Source organism: Chiloscyllium plagiosum, unplaced genomic scaffold (genome assembly GCF_037043375.1).
Source record: "Chiloscyllium plagiosum isolate Xiang-an unplaced genomic scaffold, Cpla_swu_hap1 HiC_scaffold_3, whole genome shotgun sequence".
In the NCBI taxonomy this organism is placed as follows: Eukaryota; Metazoa; Chordata; class Chondrichthyes; order Orectolobiformes; family Hemiscylliidae; genus Chiloscyllium; species Chiloscyllium plagiosum.
In genome coordinates this window covers 104,314,294-104,337,734 of record NW_028270141.1, presented here as the reverse complement: position 1 = coordinate 104,337,734, position 23,441 = coordinate 104,314,294, and the positions used below count along the sequence as shown (strand labels likewise).

General features: G+C 39.7%; 1 protein-coding gene across 1 annotated transcript in view; it reads right to left on the bottom strand.

The window, feature by feature from the left end:
- Positions 1-20,152, bottom strand: part of LOC122548182 (ras-related GTP-binding protein D) — a 31,238-nt gene extending 11,086 nt beyond the window's left edge. The window contains exons 1-5 of the mRNA XM_087982264.1: positions 19,925-20,152; positions 10,672-10,967; positions 5,726-5,925; positions 3,613-3,727; positions 926-1,068 (exon numbers count right to left, since the gene is read on the bottom strand). Coding sequence (XP_087838390.1) covers positions 926-1,068; positions 3,613-3,727; positions 5,726-5,925; positions 10,672-10,967; positions 19,925-20,048 — 878 coding nt within the window. The 5' untranslated portion in view covers positions 20,049-20,152. The remainder of the gene's footprint in view (positions 1-925; positions 1,069-3,612; positions 3,728-5,725; positions 5,926-10,671; positions 10,968-19,924) is intronic.
- Between the last annotated feature and the right edge of the window lie 3,289 nt (positions 20,153-23,441).

The window sequence follows — 23,441 nt, the reverse complement described above, 5'->3', positions numbered from 1 at the left end:
TTCATTTTACTGCCCAAGCATCACTGTGCAAAATGGCCAAGTTGTACATTACTGGCATCCAGGCATTTCACATTTTGGCTTGTAGTCAAAATGAAAAAGAAACTCAAATTTCTTTAATACTATAAGTTTAAAAAATTATGGAACAATCATCCAGAATCTGATGAAAGAATGTGAAAATAAGATCTTATAGAAATAAACTCATTTTTAAATAGAGTTAAGCAAGACAAAATTCTAAGCTGAGTTCTAGTGAAATAGCATCTACACAAAATATCAAACCTGTTTCTTTCTCAACAGATGCTGCACGATCAGCTGTGTTCTAGCATTTATTTGTTTTTGTTTCATATTTCAAACAACTGTAGAGTTTTTTAATAAATTGAAATTAATTGATTATTGTTATGAAACTGTACAAATGTAGAGTTAATTTCTCAGCAATGTTTAATCATGTAAATGAAAATTGATCAACTGAATCAGTACATTAGGACATGGTAAATCAACTTTAGAGTGTACAGATATGAACTTGATAGAAGAAAATTATAGCAATTGGAGTCAAGGTTTGTGCTGATACACAGTTATCTTAATGCACAAGAGGACAGAATGGTAGGATATGTGCTGATGCCAATTGCATACCTAAATTCAACTGTGTTGACTGAAAGAAATAATTTCTGAAAAATAAATTAAAAATTTTAGAACTCAAAAATGATAAACCTCTTCCAACACACCTCTTTATGGATTGTTAAGACAGTGGTTGTTAAGAGTGTCTGCATAAGGTTACACATTGACCAGCAACTTAAAAGGGCAGATGAAAATAAATAATTTAAATATTAAGGAATAATCTACATTACTGGTAGTAACAGGAAAATCATGGTAAGAAGTTACATCTTTTTTCTTTGCTTTTTTTTTGTAACAAGTTTAGTCAGGTACTAACCCGTATATGCAGGATATGTCAAATACAACATCTATCATGTCACAGCAGAGTTCATAAGTCTGCATATCTACTGGTATACTGTCTGTTGCAATGTAGATTTTGCTGACTACATCAAAGAGGAAGGCTTTTTCAATTCCTGAATTCTGTAATAAACAAAACACTGTCAAATGTAAAAATGGCAAAGGCAATTGGTGTGGTGTTCATAGTGAAGGGTAAATTAAATGTATTAATGCAATTCCAGGCATTTGTTTTTTTTTAAATGAACAATTGGTGCATCTAAAAGCACACAACAGGAGTACAAAATTAACAAAGAAACTGAGGTGTTTCCTTTTTTTTAAAATTGCAGTGCTATGTTTTGATTTTCATTCTTGATGTCAAAAACATAGCATTATATTGTTGGAGTTGAGGTAAATTTCTTTGTATTGTTTGGCTTTATAGTTTTGCAATAAAACTTATGAAATGAACATTATGATATACAATTAACATTCTTATGTATGGATCAACATTACTGGTGCATCCTTTACATGCAACTCCACATTGATGCTGACTAAACTGTTACTTCCAGCATTTTCTGTTTTAATTTAACAGTTGCATGATTTTCTTTACTTATCAATTTCAACTAAAAATATGTCAGTCGTGTATTTTGTCAATCAACTGCAACAACTGCCTAACATTGCCAGTTGGGAAAATGCTAGAATTATATGGAGTATTGGACCACAGGAAAATAATGATAGGATTGGGCTGAATCAGTATCAATTTATGAAAAGGAAATTATGTTTTATAAACCTGTTAGTGTCTTTTAAGGATGTAACTAACAGATTAGATGAGGGAAACCAATGGATGTGGTGCCTTTAGATTTTCAGAAGGCCTCTAACAGGGTCCCACAAAGGAAGTTAGTAAACAAAATGACAGCACATGGAATTGGGTACTGGCATTTGAGAATTGGTTGAAAGACAGGAAACAGAGACTAGGAATAAACCAGTCATTCTAAGGTTGACAGGTTGTGACAATTGGGTACCCCAAGAATCAGTGCATGACCTCCAACTAGGTACACAATCTAAATCAATGATATGCATTTTTCCAAGTTTGCCGATCACTTATGGAATGGATGCTCTTGAAAAGTGGATAAGGTCTGTTTAACTTTCATCATCTCAAGGTTTTTTTAAAAAACTCAGAGAACAGGATGACGCTGTGATAAAGAGTTTAAACAAAAATCCTTTGCTGGGCTGATGTGATTGACAGATTTAGGTTAGAGAGAGTCACTCCCATTTGGTCACTGAGTTTCAACAGAGTTATTTGTTGTTATTTTCCCCAGGGCTATTATTAAGAATGTTGTAAAGTCTCTCAGCAAATGGTTCTGAGATTGCAGTTTGATGAACAGTTTAAAGAGACCAATAAAGGATTAGCCAGCTTTCATTTAGGGGTGTGAATAGAAGTTTGTTTGTTTTTATACAGGAATGGCCACTTGAGGAGACTTAAAATCTTTCAATTGATTTTTGGATGGTAATTTTTCTCTGATCAACTTTGAGGAGCGACAGCTGTGTTTAAATATTTAGTTTTCTTCATTTCCACATGACTCCTGAGGTTTACCTACAAAGGATACTGGAAGGTCACAACATGTATGTGATAATGGCAATGGAATACAAGGGGTCATGCGTAATGGCTTGATGGCACCAAGGTTTCATGGGGTATGTGATGCCAAATTGATTTTTGGCATCACCTGGCACAAGGGTCATTTGATCATAAGTCATGTATATGGGGGAGGCATAAGTTGGCAAGGAGGTAGCATGGGAGATATGCAAAGATCTGTTGGGATAAAGGGCCCAATAGCTTCTAAAAGAACTGAGTGAAGTCCTGGTAAGCCATCACTACCCTTTCTCACAGATTCCCTTGGTGTTTGCCAGTAGCTCTGGCCAGTGAGAAACTGCTTCCAGGGTTGACAAGCCTGACTCACTTTCCCAATGCCAGATTTTGAGCAAAAGGGATATATTAACTGGGGTTGGTCTGCCACATCAGGAAATTAATCAACTTGACCTACCCACCTCAGTCACAAAAATCTGAGATGTTTGCATCCTTCCACAAATTTGTGCTGATATTGGTACTGTAAAACAACATAGGTTTATTGGGGGTCTTAGCAAAATAAACTGAGTGTATTACCAGATATAATTTGTTCTGTCCTGAATTCTTGCTATTTTTTTTCCATAACAAATGAGCCTTGGATCTCCAACATTTTCTGTAGTTGTTATTCGCAACAACATAAATTCTAAGAGCCAAGTATTCTATATAAGACAACAGGCCTATGTTAAAAATAATATAACACAGCATTGAATGCACCACACACAAAAAAAGGAATTATCCAGCATACTTCTGCTCAAGAAAAATGACAAAGAGCATTTATAGTGAGACAGAATATACTTGAGCTGCAGCACATAATTTATTCAATATTTCTGATGAACACATTAGATAATTATGTAAAATAATGGCCATAAAAGGTACTCATAAGGTTTCTTAAGCAGTACAGATGTGTTTCCATCTCCATACTGTCCATCAGGAATACTCAACTGCTTTTCAATTAATATGATCAGGTTAATGTATGCTTGTAGAATTGATCTGACTGCATTCCTTATGAGTAGACCAAATTTTTTTCAGAAACTTACCAGCAGCAATACTTATGAAACAGAACTTACTGAAATGAAGATGTTTAGAAGATTCTCTAAAGTTGGAAGCTGGGGAATCAGTTTCTGCACCACTTTGCTAAATGCTTCAAATATTGAATGGTCATAAATACTTGTCAAATAGAAACTGCAGAAGAAAATAATGCAAAACTTTTAAAAACTATTTTGAATAAATATTGGTCAACTCTTAGTATATCCAAATTATGACCAGCTGAGTTTTTTTTACATTATTTCATGTAATGTGACTAGTGCTGACAGGAACACAACCCTTGATTCCCGTACTGATTAAGCATTTTTCTATCTCATCTTAAATATGCACTTTCCATTACTTTGTTGATGATCAAAAGGAGACCAGTGAAGCGTAATCAGCTTAACTGGATTTGACTTGGTTTTTGTGAACAGGACATTGTTGCACAATTTCATAAATTGTCAGCTAGATGCCATGGCTGTATGTGTTCTGCAACAGTTTGGCTACAAACATGGCTAGCTTTGTAGTACACATCTGCAGCATTGAGGCTGGGATGTTTTCAGGGCCCGTAAACTTTACAATATTCAATGCCTTCAATCATTCCTTGACGTCATGTAGGGGAATTTACTTGGCTGAAGACAGGGAATATGTTATGCAGCTGGGGACCTCAGAAGGAAGCCAAGACCCAACTGGACTCACTATATAAACGCAATGGCTGCATGAACAGGTCAGAGGCTAGGAATACTACAGCGAATAATTCACCTTCTGATTCCTGAAAGCCTGTCCACCATCTTCAAGGCATAAGTCAGGAGTGTGATGGAATACTCCCCACTTGCCTGGTTGATTGCAGCATCAACAACACTCAAGAAGCTTGACACCATCCAGGTCAAAGCAGCCTGTTTGACTGGCACTGCATCCACTCCCTCCACTACCTATGGGTCAGTAACAGCAGTGTCTACTATCTTCAAGGTACACTGCAGAAAATCACCAAAGATCCTCAGACAGCACCTTCCAAACCCATGACCACTTCCATCTAGAAGGACAAGGGCAGCAGATATATGGGAACACCACCACTTTCAGGTTCATCTCCAAGCCGCTCATCATCCTGATTTGGAAATATATTGGTGTTCCTTTACTGTCACTGAGTCAAAATCCTGGAATTCCCTCCCTAACGGCATTGTGGGTTCACCCACAGCAACTGGACTGCAGTGGTTCAAGAAGGCAGCTCACCACTACCTTCTCAAGGGCAACTAGGGACAGGCAATGAATGCTGGCCTACATCCCACAAAATGAATTTCAAAAAAGACATATCATCCACTTGGCATTCTGACTGTTTATTACAAATGCTTCAACCTTCTCTTGTACACTGTTGTGGTATGTTTCCTTTCATTAAGAATGAGTATATATGTAGAGTCCCCTCCCTCCTCCTGTTGGTTGTCAACTACCATTCACAGCTGAATATGACAGAACTCAGAGCTTTGATCGGATCGGTCAGTTGTGAGATTGCTTATCTTTATCACATACTTATATTGTTTGGCACGCAATTAGTTTTGGGTTGCAGCTTCACCAGGTTGACACCTCATTTTTAGGTATGAGCCAAGGTTGTTCCCTTGCCTTGATGGTTATCATAGAATGGGAGATATGCTGGGCTACGAGATTCATCCTCAGTGTCCTAACTTTCATGTCCAGGAACTGATTGCATTCATTATAGCTCACCTCCTTCATCGGGTAATACTTGTTACTGATTTTGGAATGAGTAATTCTCTTTTTGTGATATATAGCGAATACACTCCATTGAAATACGCAAGCATGCACTAAATAAACATCCCAATATATTTTTTTTTGTCAATGGGAAGTTGAGATTACGTACAAGGTTGGCAAGATGTTCAGGGATTAAAATACTGAGCAGAACAGTAAATGAAAAAAAAAGGTTGCATTTATATCACATCACTTTACAGCCAATTAAATATTTTGAAGTGTAGCAACTGTTATAATGCAGCATCAATTTATGCAACAAGCTCCCACAAAAATCAATGTGAAAATTACAATTATTGGCCTCATACCAGATTAATTTTCATTTTTTGTGTCAGTTACAAATGCATTGTAGTATACAATCAGTAAACAAAGCCAGAAAATATACTGTGATCTGATTCTCACCTGAGGTGAATTTTTTCCAAGCCAGCATCTGCAAGGTCATCATTTGCTCGTTGGTGAACATCTCTTTGTGTTTCTATCTTGTGATCATCAGATAAACCATCTACTTTATGGATGAAAACTTCAAAATTGATTTCCTTATTTACTTTGAATGCCCTGGAAACTGTGAGATGCAGTCTGGCCAAAGCCTCCACGTAATCATCCTAGGTTTCATTAGACAAAAGAAACTCACCACATGTACTTTGGGCTAAACATGGATTAAGCCTCATGTATTTTTTCTTCTATTTAGACCCCTTTTCCTACTCTCATGTTTTATTTAAATATCCAGAAATCCTCTTCATTCATTCATTCACTCACTCACTCACTCACTCACTCACTGTATTTCGGTTTCCTCTCTTAACCACCAGCAGTAAATCACTTGTGTTTTCCAATTGATTAATTTACATGCAAATGCAGACCATCAAAGTTGAGGGAAAAGGCAAGGACTTCTGTGATTTTAAATGACGGACATAATTAGCTAATTGGCAAAATGCAGTGGTGGGGGATAGTGAACTGACAATTGGAACAACACAATTTTTGATCTCTGAAAGATTGCTAATGTCTGCAACACATAGTCAATTGTTCCTCTAACAAGGTAGGCTCAATCGTCAGTGCAAATGTTGAACAAAAATGTGCAAACATTTTAGCTATTCAACAGGACAGTTTACCTGATTTTTTTTCCAACATTGGAGTTTTATCTTTTCCTTCCTCCTTTGTCCATTAATTTTCTGCATGCTCTTCCCCCTATTCTCATTCAGTATTTGCTTAGGTTTCACAGCCACTGGCTTCACAGGTACTGCTCTTTTTCCAGTGACTTATCCAAGTTGCCCTTAATTAATGGGATTATCCAGAAATCTAGAAAGTTAGTATTGGCATGTTTTAATGATGGCTTAGGGGCAACCAGCTCACCTGTTCTTAATCCTATTTGAGCCAAATGTATTAATGAATTTGAAATGGCATTTTGCCAATTCGACTCCTCTACAGTTTTATTGAAATACTATAATATATCTTTAAAATGCATTATTTAAAAAATGGAAATTGATAACCAATAAAATTTAAATCATAAAAAGTAACAGGGACAAATAAAGAATGGCAATAAACACTGGCCAGTGATGCTCACATCAGTGACAGAATAAGTAAAGCATGCTGATATATTGACAAGATTGGCTAACAAAATCTTCTCTGATAGCTAAGAACAACTGACCTATTCAGAACAGGAATGTCTTCAGCTTGATTCACAACTGATGTGTAACTTCATAAACATCAATGAACACAGGGGGAAGAAAAAAATCAGCAGTACAAGTACAGTACAGGTAATTGCACTTATCTGATTACTTCAACAGGTGAAAGTATAGAGACACAAAAAGAGTTATCATGTATTTTGGTAATTTGCTGTTAGCATTTTTATTTGGACAGACCAGAAGCATGGGCCCAGAGAATACTGAGATGTGGGCAGTGTGGCATTGTGAGCAGGAGTGCTGGGCCAATGTACACTGAATCAAAGGTAAGCTTGTGATTTTAAAACAAATTTGTATCTTAGATTTAAGCACTGAGATGGGTGGGAAGTTGCAATGGAGGTTGTTTCAAAAGAATTTTATTGCTGCTGCAATAGGTTTTTTAAAAAAAAATTTATTGGGCAGAAAGCACTTTCTTGTAGATAAGGGAAGATTTTATGCAATATGAAATTAGAAAATATCTAGTTAGAATTAGAGCATGGGACTAAACAAATCAGCAAGATAGACATTTAAAGGAACAAAATAATAAATGGTCATGACACACACAACTTTTAGTACAAAGGTTTCAATTGTAGTAAGTTGACCTCCCAGTGGCATTGGTTGTGGTAAGTCACAAAGGAAGTTTTAGTTGAGATTTTTACTAATTATTTAAATCTAAGTAAATTACAGATTTCCTTAAGATCCATTCTAAGGATGCTCCCCTGTCCTTTTGACACCATCCATACCACCAACCTTTTACATTTGCCCAGACATTTGTAACAGTTACACCATGATCTCTACATAATATCGGTTTTCCTGATGAACAGCTCTCCAAATATATTCCTGCCCACTCCAACACTTCTTGGTTAATTTTTTCTACTTTGCATTACTGCAGGATTTGCCCGCTTACAGCATCTATACTTTATTTTCCAGGCCAGCAGTTTTTGTTCATGAAAAGCAACATTTCAATTTACTTTCTGAAATCTAGTACACAGATAAGGAGACAAAATTTGCACACACACTACTCCAGATGCAGTCTAACCAAGCTCTATACAATTGAAGCAATACTTTACTTCTTATGCACCCAAATGTTGTTGAAATAAAGTCTAACATTCCACTCACCATCCTAATAGCATACTCCACCTACTTGATAACGTTTAGTGACCAATCGACAAGGACCACCTTTGCACACCTAAACTTTCCAACCTTTTACCATTTTAAAGTACTCAGTGTATCTGTTTCTCCTACCAATTTGGATAACGTCACATTTTTCTATGTTATACTCCATCTCCCATCTGGACTTGTTCACTCACCAAGTCTGTGCAAATCCTCTTGAAGCCACTTTACGTTTCCTCACAACATACAGCTCATTTAGCTTTGTACCATCTGCAAATTTGGAAATATACATTGGGTTCCAAATTCTAAATGATTGATATATATATTGTAAAAAGCTAAAGGCAAATTCTGATACAATACCCCACAAGTCATGCCAAGCCAACACAAAAATGACTTATTTATTCCTACTCTGTTTTTCATCTTAGCCAATTGTCGAACCATTCCAGTACATTACATCCTATCCCATGTGCTTTTGCAATTTTTATAACAATCCTCCAATGGGGGACTTTATCAAAAGCTAAGTATACTACATTCGTCAGCACCACTTTATCAATTTTGCTGGTAGCATCAAAAACATCAAGTTCCTCAAACATGATTTCCCATTTGCAAATTAATGCTGCTAATGCCCAATCAGATCATTATCAAGCAGGTTTTAAATATTTTCCACACTACTGATGTAACAGTAACAGATCCATTAGAGTCATAGAGATGTACAGCATGGAAACAGATCCTTCGGTCCAACTCATGCAGATATCCTAGATTAGTCTAGTTCTATTTACCAGCATTTGGCCCATATCCCACTAAACCTTTCCTATTCATGTACCCATCGATACCTTTTAAATGTTGTAATTGTACCAGCCTCCGGCACTTCCCTAGGCAGTTTATTCCATGCACGCATCACCCTCTGTGTGAAAAAGTTTCCCCTTACATCCCTTTTAAAATCTTTTCCCTCTCACCTTAAATCTATGCCCTCTACTTTTGGATTCCCCTACTCTGGGAAAAAGACCTTGACTATGCAACCTATCTAAGTCCCTCATGATTTTATAAACTTTTATAAAGTCACCTCTCAGTATCTGATGCTCCAGGAAAAGTTAGCCCCAGCCTACTTAGCCTCTCTATATAGCTCAAACCATTCAACCCTGGCAACATCCTTGTAAATCTTCTCTGACAATATTCTCCTTTCAAACTTCTCAACATTTTTCCCATAATAGGGACCAGAATTGAATGCTGTATTCCAAAAGAAGCCTAACCAATGTCCTGTGCAGCCACAACATGACCTCCCAACTCCTATACTCAATGCACTTACCAATAAAGGCAAAAGTACCAAACACCTTCTTCACTACCCTGCCTACCTGTGACTCCATTTTCAAGGAACTATGAACCTGCACTCCAAGGTCTTTTTGTTTGGCTACACCACCCAATAAGTGGATAAATCCTGCTCTGATTTGCCCTATCAAAGTGCAGCACCTCGCATTTGTTTAAACTCCATCTGCCACTCCTTGGCCCATCAGATCACGATTTGTTGTTCTCTGTTTTCACTCTTGCTTCCATTTTTAAATAGTGAGGTGACATTGCTACCTTTCAATCATTTCACCAATCACCAATACAATGGCCATCTCTATAGCCACCTCCTTCAACATCCTGGGGATTGAGTACAGGAGTTGGGAGGTCATGTTGGAATATTACGTGCAGTTCTGGTCTCCTTCCTATCGGAAAGATGTTGTGAAACTTGAAAGGGTTCAGAAAAGATTTACAAGGATGTTGCCAGGGTTGGAGGATTTGAGCTATGGGGAGAGGCATAACAGGCTGGGGCTGTTTTCCCTGGAGTGTCAGAGGCTGAGGAGTAACCTTATAGAAGTTTACAAAATTATGAGTGGCATGGATAGGGTAAATAGGCAAAGTCTTTTCCCTGGGATTGGGGAGTCCAGAAGTAGGTTTAGGGTGAGAGGGGAAAGATATAAAAGAGACCTATGGGGCAACTTTTTCACACAGAGAGTGGTACGTGTATGAATGAGCTGCCAGAGGAACTGGTGGAGGCTGGTACAATTGCAACATTTAAGAGGCATTTGAATGGGCATATGAATAGGAAGAGTTTGGAGGGATATGGACCGGGTGCTGGAAGGTGGGACTAGATTGGGTTGGGATATCTAGTCGGCATGGACGGGTTGGACCGAAGGATCTGTTTCCATGCTGTACATCTCTATGACTCTAACTCCTCATTCTCCCTAGATATTTAGATCTCTAGTATCTTCCTCATTGAAAACAGACACAATGTATCTATTTCTCTGCTATTTCCTTATTCCCATTTGTAAATTCTGATTCTGCTCATAATGAATCCATATTTGTTTTAGCCAAGCATTTCTTTTCTAAGTACCTACAGAAGCATTAGAAGTCTTTTGATTTTTTCACTAGGTTGCATACGGCTAGGGTCAATCCTTCATGGAAGATATAACATACGGTAAAGAATCTTCCATGTTTTACATCTATTAAACATTCCATAGTACTCAGATGTTGGATAGCAAGAACCAGTTCATATAAAATTATCTGTAGCAACTAAATGTAAAAGTTGAAGTATGTTACCTGAGCATCAATCACAAATATCAAAGCCCCAGTCCCTCTGAAGATCATCTCATAGTCAAATGTTGGATCAAAAAAATCAATCTGCCCAGGAAAATCCCAGATCTGAAAATTAACAAAAGAGCTGTTGGCGATATCATCCCGACAAATTTTGTTGGTACTTTCTAGGAAGAGTGTTTCATTAGGTGACATTTTGTGGAAGACAACTTTCTGGATGGAAGATTTTCCACTTCTTCTCAGTCCCATTAACAGGATCCTAGGTTTGACATCTGTGCAGTAATCATCACTGAAGTGCATTACTAAAAGGAAAAATAAAAAAAAGGTTTTTAAAAAAATTAGACAATAAGTATTTTTGTGGAATGATGAGCATTTAACCATACCCTTGATTCTTCAAGGAAGAAATTACACCTGCTCTCAGTCTTTCCATGGGCTTTTGCACTAACATTTATGGTGCTTCAAAATTCACAGCAGCATTGAACCCATTTCAGAGCATGTAACTGTACAAAATTTGAAACAATAATCTAAAACAATTCTTTAACACAGAGTATAAGCCAGTAATTTAGTGTATTTCATTCAATTCCAAAAGATATTTAGAAAGCAAATTAAAAAAATAAAAGAGGACATGTTGAATTGAGGGAGATAAGAGATGTGAAGAGAAAGGAAAATATTCCATTTTATACAAATTATTTTATAGCTGTTACTAAACAATTGGTTAAAGTTAATTTTCAGTGCAAGATTATATTAATTAGATTTCCAGTAAGATTGTGGTGGAGAAGATGGTGGTGGAGCCTGGGGCTTGTCTGCTCTGTCCACTTTTCTTTACGTTTCTCTTTTTTTTCGCTCCTGTTTTATTTTGTTTGACTCTTGGTGAAGAGCTTGGACATGGCAATGACATTAGCAGCAGCGAGTGGGCCCAGCAGTGCGGACTCGGGCAGACCCAGCAGTGCGGACTCGGGCAGACCCAGCAGGGTGGACTCGGGCAGACCCAGCAGGGTGGACTCATGGCAGCAACTCAGAGGTGAGTTTGGGTTCCTGGCGCTTCTGCATTGACAAGGGGTTCCTAATGCCAACTGATGGCTACTGCTGCTGCAGAGTCAAGTTTGGGTTCTCGGTAGTGTCTGCTTCCACTGCAAATTCATGGTGGACACGGAGGTGAGTTTGGGCCCAGTACAAAACCCAGCAGTATCAGCAGCTGCTGCATCATCGAGGTGAGCCTGAAGAGTACTGATGGCAACAGTGGTGTCATGTTTTGGCCAGTTCAGTTTCTGGCAGCATTGTGGTATCCGCATCGGTGAGGTCTAGCGAGGGTATCAGTGGAGGTGAGATGGCGACTTTTGTTTCAGTGGTGGTGTGGTAAAGGGGGTTTGTACTAGGCCACCAGGCCCATGGCACATGACAGAGCACTTAACAAGAAGAACTGTAAAGATGGACACTTTATTTTTTTCATTTTTTTTGCCTTTATATTTCTGTTTTGGTTTATTTTTCTGTGCTTTAACAAGGTGCTGGAGACTGGCGACACTCTACAACACTTTTCACTGTATTTTGTAACAAGGTACACATGATGATAATAAATAAATCAAATCAAATTCAGATCAAATAAATTTTACCTCTCTGCTCATTACTTCAGTGTAGTTTCCAGGTATAACGTCTCCACTGATATTGTGGGAATAATATTCCATCCAACCCAGGCACTTTTCCTGAAACTGTTACTTATTACTAAAATAAACTGTGTTTCACAATAATCTTCTTCAATTGTGAATTTCAAAATAAGTTTATGATGGGGTTGAAGAAGTTTGGGGATTAATTAATCCAGTAAATGGTTTGCCTGCCACCATTCACCGGTCTCTGCCCCAATTACAATTATATCAGTGGCAGAGATGGCTATGATCGTCCCACATGTCAGTGATTCAAATGAGGCTCACATGTGGGCAATTAATCACCACAAGCATCTCTTACTGCCAGGATTTAGTCATACAGTAGAATAAGCCCACATCAAGCACTCAGCCCAGCATGTTTTTCTGCTTGCGGTGATGGTTAGGTAAGGTCCCTCCTTAACAGACTGTGAAAAGCATTAGACCCCATCATTCTCTCCTCTCTATAAGGCCTTAGCTCCCCAGCTATTTTGCTCCCCTCAGGGGGTCTGTCAACATCAAGTGAGACCTTAGTACACTTATTCAAATGTTGGTCCAATTCTACACACCTCTATCCCCAAGTTCTGGAAAGCTGCCAGGCCCAGATGGGCCAAAAGTCCTCTGTGGTGAGACTTCCTGCCCTGGAGTGTGGAAATCCTGCCAAGACCTAATGGCCAATTTAAGCAAGCAATTACAAATCTTGGTCTTTAATCCAAAGACTTTTCCTGAAGTCATTGTTTAAAAGCATTTGTATGCCAATAAGATGAGCACTCAAAGTAGATCTGAATTTCATGCTACTTTTTAACCAAGGAGCAGGGAGTCCAACACTTAAATAAGAATGCAGACCCATAGCCTGAAAGGTCTTCCTGATTAAAATATTGGAAATTATTTTGTTTGCAATATTCATATTTCTGTGTGTTATAAACCAGAAAATCCATTGTTGAGAGATAGAGTTAGAGCCAATCTTTACTCACATTTATAAGAACTTATGGAGTTATGCATTATGAGCTTGAATCTCTGAATATAACATCATGGATTTAATTGGTGTCATTTATAGCAGCACAAGTGAATCACCAGTTAATGCATATTAACTGTATACAATTAAACACAATTAGTATACAACTGAGACACGCTGGGGTTCTTGTGCTGTGGTATGTCCCTATCTCTGAGTCAGGAGGCCCAGATTCAAGACATATCCACTCCAGACGTGTGTGATCACATCTCTGAACAGGTTGATGACAAAATACAACTGCCACACTGCAAAGACTGAAAGACAGAGTAAATATTCTCCAAGGTTGCAATCTAACTTGTTGGAAGCAAGCCCAGTTGACCAAGAGCTCACTTACCATAATCTATAACATACTGATTACAGGTATTTCTGGTATAATGTGATAGTTGCGTTTTTATGCGACCTTGCACATGATAGATGATTGCTATACCTGTACAGTAGAAAGTTCGTGTTATCCAAACTATGCACTATTCCTCAATCGTGTCATAGCCAATTTGCGGTGATCGATCAAACACGCATAATAGCACAAATACCTGTATTGGCTTATATTAAAGGTTTTACTTCTTTTTGGACCATGGAAATCTTTAGAAATGGAAGGTTTGGAAGAAGAATCTGTTAAGATATGAACAATGTTGGTAATGCCAGTAGCAGTAGGAGAAGAGAGTCTTTATCATAGAAACATAGAATAGCTACTATACTAAAATGTGCCATTTGGTCTGTCACATCCCTGTTGTCTATCTGCAAGGGTATTCAGCCAGATTCCACACCCCTTTCCTTTTCCCTTTAGGCTGGAAAATCTCTCTGTTCAGATAATTACCCAATTACTTGCCTCCATAATATATTAAGGTAGTGCTTTCCAGATCCTAAAGATAGGCTGTGAATAAAGCTTTTCTTCATGTCATTGATTCTCTCAGCATTCAATTCATACATGAATTTTTCTGGTTTGTGATCCTTTCACCAATAGGAACAGTTTCTCTCAAGCCAGTCAGGCAAAATCTCTCATGAATTTGAACACCTCAATTAAATCTCCTTTCAATTTAATCTCCTTGTGATGCATCTTACACTTTGCAACAAGCCTGTATTTTCTTATTATTTGAAGATCCATTTAAACTGAGAAGTGAAACTAAGTTTTCGGAAGAAACATTAAAGTGATTCCTGACAATGTTCCAGAAGAAACGTTGGCCCAGTGATGTTATCACTAGACTATTGATCCAGAAATCTGGAATTTTCTGGGGAGTTGGGTTTGAATCCTGCCATGAAAGATATATTGAATTCTATAATATTTGAAATAAAGAGTCTAATGATGTCAATGAAACCACTGTTGATTGTCAGAGAACCCCATCTGCTTCACAAATGCCATTCAGGGAAGATAATGTGTCATTCTTAACTGGACTGGCCCACATCCAGATTCACATCAATGTGGTTGACTCTCAAGTGCCCTCCAAAATGGCCTAGCAAGCCAATCAGTTACATCAATCACTGGAAAGTCTCAAAAAAAGAATGAAACTTAATGGACCACCTGGCATCAACCTAGGCACTGGAAGTGTTAACAGCAAATACAGCCTTGTCAACCCTTTAAAGTCCTCCTTATTAACATCTGGGGCTAGTGCCAAAATTGAGAGAACTATCTCACAGTCAAGTCAAGCAACAGGCTGGCATAATTATACTCACTGAATCATACCTTACAGACAATGTCCCAAAAACATCCCATGTCATATCCCATGGCAAAACAGTCCCTACAGAGGTGGTGGCACAGTGTTATATAGTCCAGATGGAGTTGCCCTGGGAATCCTCAAAATTGGCTTGAGACACCATGAAGTCTCATGGCTTCAGCTCAAGTTTGAATAAGAAAACCTCCTGTTGGTCACCAAATACTTCCTCCCTTGGCTGATGAATCTGTGTTCCTCCATGTTGAACAACACTTGGAGAAAGCACTGAAGGTGGCAAGGGAACATAATGTACACAGGGTAAGGAATTTCAATGTCCATCATCAAGAAAATCTTGTCAGCAACAATGAGTTTCTAACCCCTGAAAGAAAATAAGTCCCCTTCACATAACTGAAAACCAAAACCCAATGAACTTGACCTTATAACCTAATTTTCCAAATAAGAATAAATGAAAAATCTTAATTACATAATTAATATTCACCATAAGCCCACTGTCTCTCACAGTTATCTTAATTACACTTCATTTCGCTTCACTTCCTGTCAGGACTCTATCATTCTACCAGATTCTCCATCTCCATTGTACTTGTTCAGACAATACAACCTTCCAATGTCAACACATTCAAATTGTTTGTCATTTTCATCAAATGATGATTCATTGTAATCTTGTGATTGACTTGTATGTATCTATTCTATTTCAAACACTTCTGCTCTTTTCCTTCCCCTACACCAGAACCATGACAGCATTCTCATTGTCCTAACTTTCCGGTCCTCTAGCCTTCCTCTTCAAGACATCATCCCATGCCATTTCCAGTACGAGACCATTATAAAATGTAATGAAACAGACTACAGACAGGAGGTGGAAGACCTGTAAAAATAGTGCACTGAGAATAACCAAGCTCACAATGCCAGTAAAACCAAGGAACTCATTATTGACTTTCGGCAGAATGTTACTCACGCCCCCCCCCTGCACATTAACAGCACAGAGGTGGAACAAGTGGAGAGAGTCAAGCACCTGGGACTCTTCATGTGGACGCACTGGTTACAAAGGTCCAACAATGTATCTTCTTTCTCAGGCAGCTGAGAAAATTTGGCATGACAGCAAATACCCTTGCCAAATTTTATAGGTGCGCCATCGAGAGCATTCTGTCTGGATGTATCACTACCTGGTATGGCAACTGTACCATTCAAGATCGGAGATAGTTACAAAGAGTAGTGAACTCGCCACGGACAATCACAAAGGCCAACCTCCCATCTATAGAATCCATCTACCAGGCCCACTGTCAAGGAAAGGCCACCAGCATTCTCAAAGTTCCATCCCACTCTGGCAATGTTTTTCTACAACGTCTACCATCGGGAAGGTACAGAAGCCTGAACACACGCACCAGCCAGTTTCAAAACAGTTTCTACCCTGCTGTTGTTAGAATACTGAATGGACTCACAAACTCTTAGCATTCACCTATACCTGTGTTTTTGTTTTGCCGCTGTTTACCCATTATTTACTTATTATGCTGTTTAACTATGTGATCTGCCTGCATTGCTCACAAGACAAAGCTTTTCACTGTGCCTCAGTACACGTGACAATAAATTCAATTCAATTCATTTTTCTTTCATTCAATTTATTTTTCTTTCTCCCCTCCCCGGAATTCTAAAGGATGAAATACTTCCACAATATACTGAGTAACTCATTATTCAGTGGCCCGAACATTATTTCTCCTTCCACGCAAAGAGGTGCAATGTGTGACTGTTTGCCATTTCTGCCTTCATTGTCCAAGACCTCAAATATTCCTTTCCATTCATTCATATGTATTTTCAGTTTGACATACTGTATATGTTGGTAATGATGTGATCTTCTTCACATTAAAATACAGCCTTTGTGAATGCTTTGTGGAAAACACTTGTTCAATCCACAAGTATGACCCTCGGCTTTCGGCAGCCCATCATTTTGATTATCCAGTTTGTTCCCATTCTGATATTTCTGTACTTAACCTGCAACAGAATTCTAATGAAGCTCAATCTGAGCTCAGAGAATAGCACTTCGAACTGGGCATTTAACATCCTTCTGGACTCAACACTGAGCTTAACAATTCTAGATTATAACATCTATTTCCATTTTGTTCTGTGTTTTGCTCTTAGTTGGTTTGCTCTTTGTCTTTGATTTCTCTATTATTTTGTTCATTTTGAATTTAGGTGACAGGTTTTCTGGATCCTCCCCTTTTCGAGACATCTTTTCTTCTAAACTGTCTCATTACCACTCTCTTTGGACTTGCACCATGAAATCTTTTGTCATTTATGCACTCCTACTATCCAACCTATCAGAGATCTTAAACAAAAAAGGAAATTGGTGGGACAAACTCAGGAGGTCTGGTGACATCTGTGGAGCTAAAATAGAGGTAACATTTGAATCCAGTGACTGTTCTTCAATTGCCCCTTTGCACTTGCTCTGTCATTCAAGAATATGACTGATCTGACTGCCACCACAACACTACATTCTGACCTGCACCCAATAACCTTGGACTCCCTCATTAACCAAGAATTTAATTCTGCTTAAAAATATTCAATGGCCCTGCTTTCATTGTTCTCTGGGGGAAAAGAGTTTGAAAGACATGGGACCCTCTGAGAGACATGGGACCCTCTGACCCTCTAATCTCTATCCTAAATGGGTGACCCCTTATTTATAATGTTTGTTCCTTCTTTGTTTAACTCCATTTCTCAGTTTTAGCTTTTAGTTTTCTATCTGACTCTCTTGAAGACACTTCACTCAGGTACTTATTCTTCTTATAGAACAACATGAGAATATGAGCAGATTATTTGACTAAAGGCTTAACCAGGTTAACAACTATGATAGAGTCAAAAAGTGTGGTGCTGGAAAATCACAGCAGGTCAAGCAGCATCCGAGGAGCAGGAGAGTCGACGTTTCGGGCATAAACCCTTCTTCAGGATCTTCATTCAGCATGTGCAGTCCTCACTTTCTCCTAACGACTGTCATACTTTCATAGCTGCCTCTCACTTTGCCCCCCCGACAAAGTTGAGCTAATTCAAAACTCTGCTGCCCATATCCTAATTCACAGCAAGTTCAAGTGCTTGCTGACTTACATGCGTTAATAGTTCTGCAGGCACCTCAATTTTAAAATTCTCATCCTTGATTTCAAATCCCACAATGCTTTCCTCCCATCATTTTTAAGGAAGTCTTCCAGCCCGATAATTCTCCAAGATTTCTGTGTTGCTCTAAATCTGGCCTCTCGCAAGTCTTCAATTTTCTTCACTTTTGGCAACTGTGCCTTCAGTTGCCTTGGCTCTGAGCTATGGAATGTCCTCCCTAAGGTCTGTACCAGACCCCAACATGTTTCTTAATAGGTTAGGCAATGCGTAGATTTTATCTTTTCATGTTATACAGCCAGATGCTGTTTGATGACATTCCAAGAAAGCTCCTTAGATCTTTGTAGTATGTGACAGATGCTAGATATTTGATGACATTCCAAGAAAGCTCCTTAGATCTTTGTAGTGACAGGTGCTAGATAAATGCAAGTTGCTATTGCATTTATTTGACATTAAGTTATACATTTGCAGCTAAGGTCATGAAGTAACAGAAACCATGCCTGATTTTTGATTTTCCTCTCACAAGCCTAAAAGTCCTCTGACATTGCTAAGTTCCTAAGAAGGGGTGGGCGTGTTGGTGAAGTTGCATATATTCAATGGAGTATATGACCAGAATCTCTTCGATTTTGTGAGTTGGGCTAATCTGTTAAATTCACAGGAAAAAGGTTATTGTCATCCCACAGTGGTTCAAGTCACTTATCAGAGGCAAATACCCAAGTATTGATATTATATTTAGGCAAATAACATAATAGCTGTTCATTGACATCCCAGCTAAGTCCAGCATTTGGTCCAGAGGTGACGTTGGGCATCACTGATCTGTATAACTCCAAACCACTGAAAATAGAGAGGGGACCTGCACTTCAGGGTGGCACAGTGGCTCAGTGGTTAGCACTACTGCCTCACAGCGCCAGGGACCTCAGTTTAAGTCCCATCTTGGGTGACTGTGTGGAGTTTGCACATTCTCCCCGTGTCTGCAGGGGTTTCCTCTGGGTGCACCGGTTTCCTCCCACAATCCAAAGATGTGAAGGCCAGGTGAATTTGGCCATGCTAAATTGCCCATAGTGTTAGGTGCATTAGTCTGGGGGCGGGGAGGAGGTAAATATAGGGGAATGGGTCTGGGTAGGTTGCTCTTTGGAGGGTTGGTGTGGACTTGTTGGGCCAAAGGGCCTGTTTCCTTACTATATGGAGTCTAATCTATTTTGATTGCTACTGCAGTTTGAGATGGCAGCTTACCACCATCATCTTGAGCCCTTCCTGAAGAAGGGCTCATGCTCGAAACGTCGATTCTCCTGCTCCTTGGATGCTGCCTGACCTGCTGCGCTTTTCCAGCAACACATTTTCAGCTTTGATCTCCAGCATCTGCAGTCCTCACTTTCTCCTACCACCATCATCTTCCCAAGGTTAAGTCAAGATGGGCACTAAATGCTGACTCTTGGCAGCGATACTGACATTCCATGGATAAAATAACCCCCACAACAGCACTGCTTTCAAGTTTCACAACAGGGATATGAAAATTTAGGAAGATTCCTGCTCTTGGTTATGCTCCTACTGAGAAGCATCTCACGACATTAGTTAAGGTTTGGCTTAATCTCCACTGTCACGATTGAAGAATGTGGTACAGTACTTATTGAAAGTGAGTGGTCACTTTGGGAATAAGGACCCCGAAAGTTGGCACATAAACATTGCCTAAGTCCTCAATGCAAAGCGTAGTAAACTAACTGAAATATCATACATGCTCAATATTAAATAATTTACTGGCCCCGACTGTACGATCTTGATGGGCAGTACTATAGTTGAATGTAACAGTAGTAGAGACACGAGTTGATTCTCAGAGGTGATCAGCTGGTACATACCCTCGTCGGGTGCTGCCAGGTTGTCAGGGTCACTATCCACCATGTCACATTCAGTTTCCCCTCCATAAGCGAACTCTAGACCGATTGAGTCGCACTCGCATTCCTCCACCGCCAGCTTGTCCATTCTATGGCGACTTAATTCCCCGCCAAGCCTTGGTCAGCAAACAACATTACTGTACTGAGCTTTACCGTCACCTGATACTGAGAAACCATGACGAACTTTCAACTCCTCTTCAGAAAACATCCGGTGTCAGAACCTTGAAATAGAGAGTGTCTTTCTAACAAAGAAATACAGTGGGTCTTGCACACATCATTGCCACTTCACTGACGTTAATCATTTGCAAACAGTTGCGTTTTAAAGCCAACTTTGCCACAGCTGGAGAAAATATTTTAATACAAATCTGACAAAAGTTTATATGTAATATCGCTAAATGTATACAATATGTTCTGTCATGTCTGTTTCTGCGACCTGTTTGGTTTTTTTTCTGGGCTAAACTGAAATTATTTCCTTAAACATGAATTTTATCGTCATCATGTTAATACGGAACGGTTGTGTTTCTCTGTTTAAGTGTTGTACGTTTCTCTTTTCAATCCCCGTTGATCAGACTTCTCTTAAAATAAAACCCTCTCAATCAGCTGCGAAGTTCTGTGTTCTTGCCTTCCAAATCCGCTCCGAGAACTCTACACACTCTGATTTCCTCCCGCTTTACACAACACCAGGTTATAGTTCAACAGGTTTATATGGAAGCACTAGCTTTCGGAACGCTGCTCCTTCATCAGGTGGTTGTGGAGTTTAAGATCTTATGCCTCTAATGGGCGGCACGGTGGCACAGCAGTTAGCACTGCTGCCTCACAGAGTCAGAGACCTGCGTTCAATTCCTGACTCAGGCGACTGACTGTGTGGAGTTTGCACATTCTCCCCGTGTCTGCGTGGGTTTCCTCCGGGTGCTCCGGTTTCCTCCCACAGTCCAAAGATGTGCAGGTCAGGTGAATTGGCCATGCTAAATTGCCCGTAGTGTTACGTAAAGGGGTAAATGTAGGGTAATGGGTGGGTTGCGCTTCGGCGGGTAGGTGTGGACTTGTTGGACCGAAGGGCCTGTTTCCACACTGTAAGTAATCTAATCTAACCTGGCGTTGTGTGATTTTTAACTTTGTACACTCCAGTCCAACACCGGAACCTCCAAATCATGACAGATAACATTCTGTATGACTATGACACGGATAAACTTTGCCTTCTCGTCCTCTTGACCTGTCTGCATCCTTTGATACAATTGACCAAACAAGCCCCCTCCAAAACTGCCTTATAGTGGCTTCTCTTTCATCCACACCGATACCTCCAGTGAATCCCAAGAATTTATCCTTGGAGTGCTCATCCACTTGCTGTTCCTTGGCAACGTTGTCCAGGGACACTTCACCGTTTTTATATTTATGCTGATCATACCCAGCTCTTTCCACTTGTTCATTGTTGCACCTGGTCCAAATTTTAGTTCCCTTGATACCAACTCCACCATTTTCCAGGCAACAGGTTGAGATTAAATAGATCTGTTCTCAAGCATTACATTTGATGTCACCTCTGAGTCGTACCAATACTAAGTCTGCCATTTCTATCTCTGTAACATCGCTCAACTTTGCCCCTGAAATAACTCCACATAGGCCGATGTCCCATCACCAAGTCACCCTTTATTCACACATTAAAAAGTCCTTGACATTGATCCAGCTTCCTTACAGTCAGCTCTCAGAGTGAACAGAACTTCTGACACCAATGTTTATTTCTGTCAGCCAGAGCTCCTTGATTGGACCACATTAACAGCTCCACTCAGGGAACTCATATTCTATGAGGTCCACCTGGCTGACCTTGTTACAATCATTACTTCCCTTCCCCTCTGAGTCGAAGGATATAGGCTGTTTGTTTTGTAGCTCCTCCTGGGGCATTTTAGCATTGGGTCAGGTTCCTCCAACTCTACTTCTGATATGGGTGGCATGTATCGTACAGTAGCTCGCCTCTTGTGCCCAGAGCATCTTGGAAGAAATTCATTATCCTCTTCAAAGGCATTGACATCCAGTCTGTCCATCTCAGATTCCAAGCTATCTGCAATACGAGACGGAGAGGGAAAACTCAAGGGTTCTGGAACAGTCAGAAATGTAATCAAGGAGCTGGGCACAAGTTGCTCCCGCATTGTTTGCAGCTTTCATATGGTCAATGTGCTTGTCACACCCACCTGATCTGTATGTGTCACTAGACCTAAACTCGCGTTGACCATGCCTCTTACTCATGAAGGGCCATACCTGTGGTTCATGCACCAAACTGAAGAAACTCTCTCGCTTGCTTAGCAAAGTCTTGCATCCAGCATTGTCATTTCACTCTCCCTCTCCCCCAGGTCTGGGGAGATCAGATTTAACCTGGTGCAGCTTCTTCTTGCATTAACAGTTTGGTATCTAGTGAAGCTTAACTGTTTCTTTAAGCCTGCCTTCAAAATTTGGACTACTCTTTCTGCCAGACCATTAGATATTGGATGGTATGGAGCTGTCCTTAGGTATTGAACATCATTTGAATTTAGGAAATACTCAAATTCCTTGCTGATAAACAATGGCCCATTGATCAATACTTCCAAGATGCACACAGTTTTTCTATTGTCACCTCCACGATTGATGAATGAACACATCCAGCCATTTTGAGTGGGTATCCATTTGACTAAGAACATTGAGCCCACTGAAAAGATCTGCATAGTCAACGTGTAACCGTGTCCAGGGTTTACCCGCCCATTCCCACGAATGTGAGAGAACTGCAAATGCTAATTTTTGTCCTGGGTCACTGCCCCACCAACACAGCAATGTCTGCAACCAATCCTGGCCACCAGACATAATTTCCCACCAATATCTTTTGTTTTGGAAACTCCTGGATTGGGTTGGTCGAGATCAGCCAGTATCTGGCAACGACCTTTGCTCAGGACGATCACCTCTTCGTCCCCTACTGTGATCTGGTCTCTCTGGGTCCAAAAACATTTTAATTCTGGTTATGATGGCCGTTTGGTTTCCCCCCTCACCACCAGTTGTTTCAGTTTTTCTAGGACCGGATCTCGCCCAAAATCTGATGTTGTCAGTTGTGACTGGAAGTGTGTCCAGAAAACTTAAAACCATTGCAGACTCCTCCAGTGGCGGTATCACTGCTGGCTTATCTGATGACAGGAGGTGGCTGAATTTATCTGCATTTGCTGCTTGGCCTCTGGTTGGTATTCCAGCTTGTAATTATATGCACTTAGTATTCAAACCTCCTGTTGAATTCAGCCTGAGCTGTTGGCGGCACTGCCTTGTCCTCTTTAAGTAGACCTATCAGGGGTTTGTGGTCTGTTATTATTGCAAATTTACATCCAATAAAGATATTGGTGGAATTCCTGACTCCAAATATGACTGTCAAACTTTCCTTCCGTAGCTGGGCGTATTTTTGCTCTGCATTAGCCAAAGTACTGGATGCATACGCAATTGGGCATTCCTCTCCATTGGGCTATTAATGAGGTAG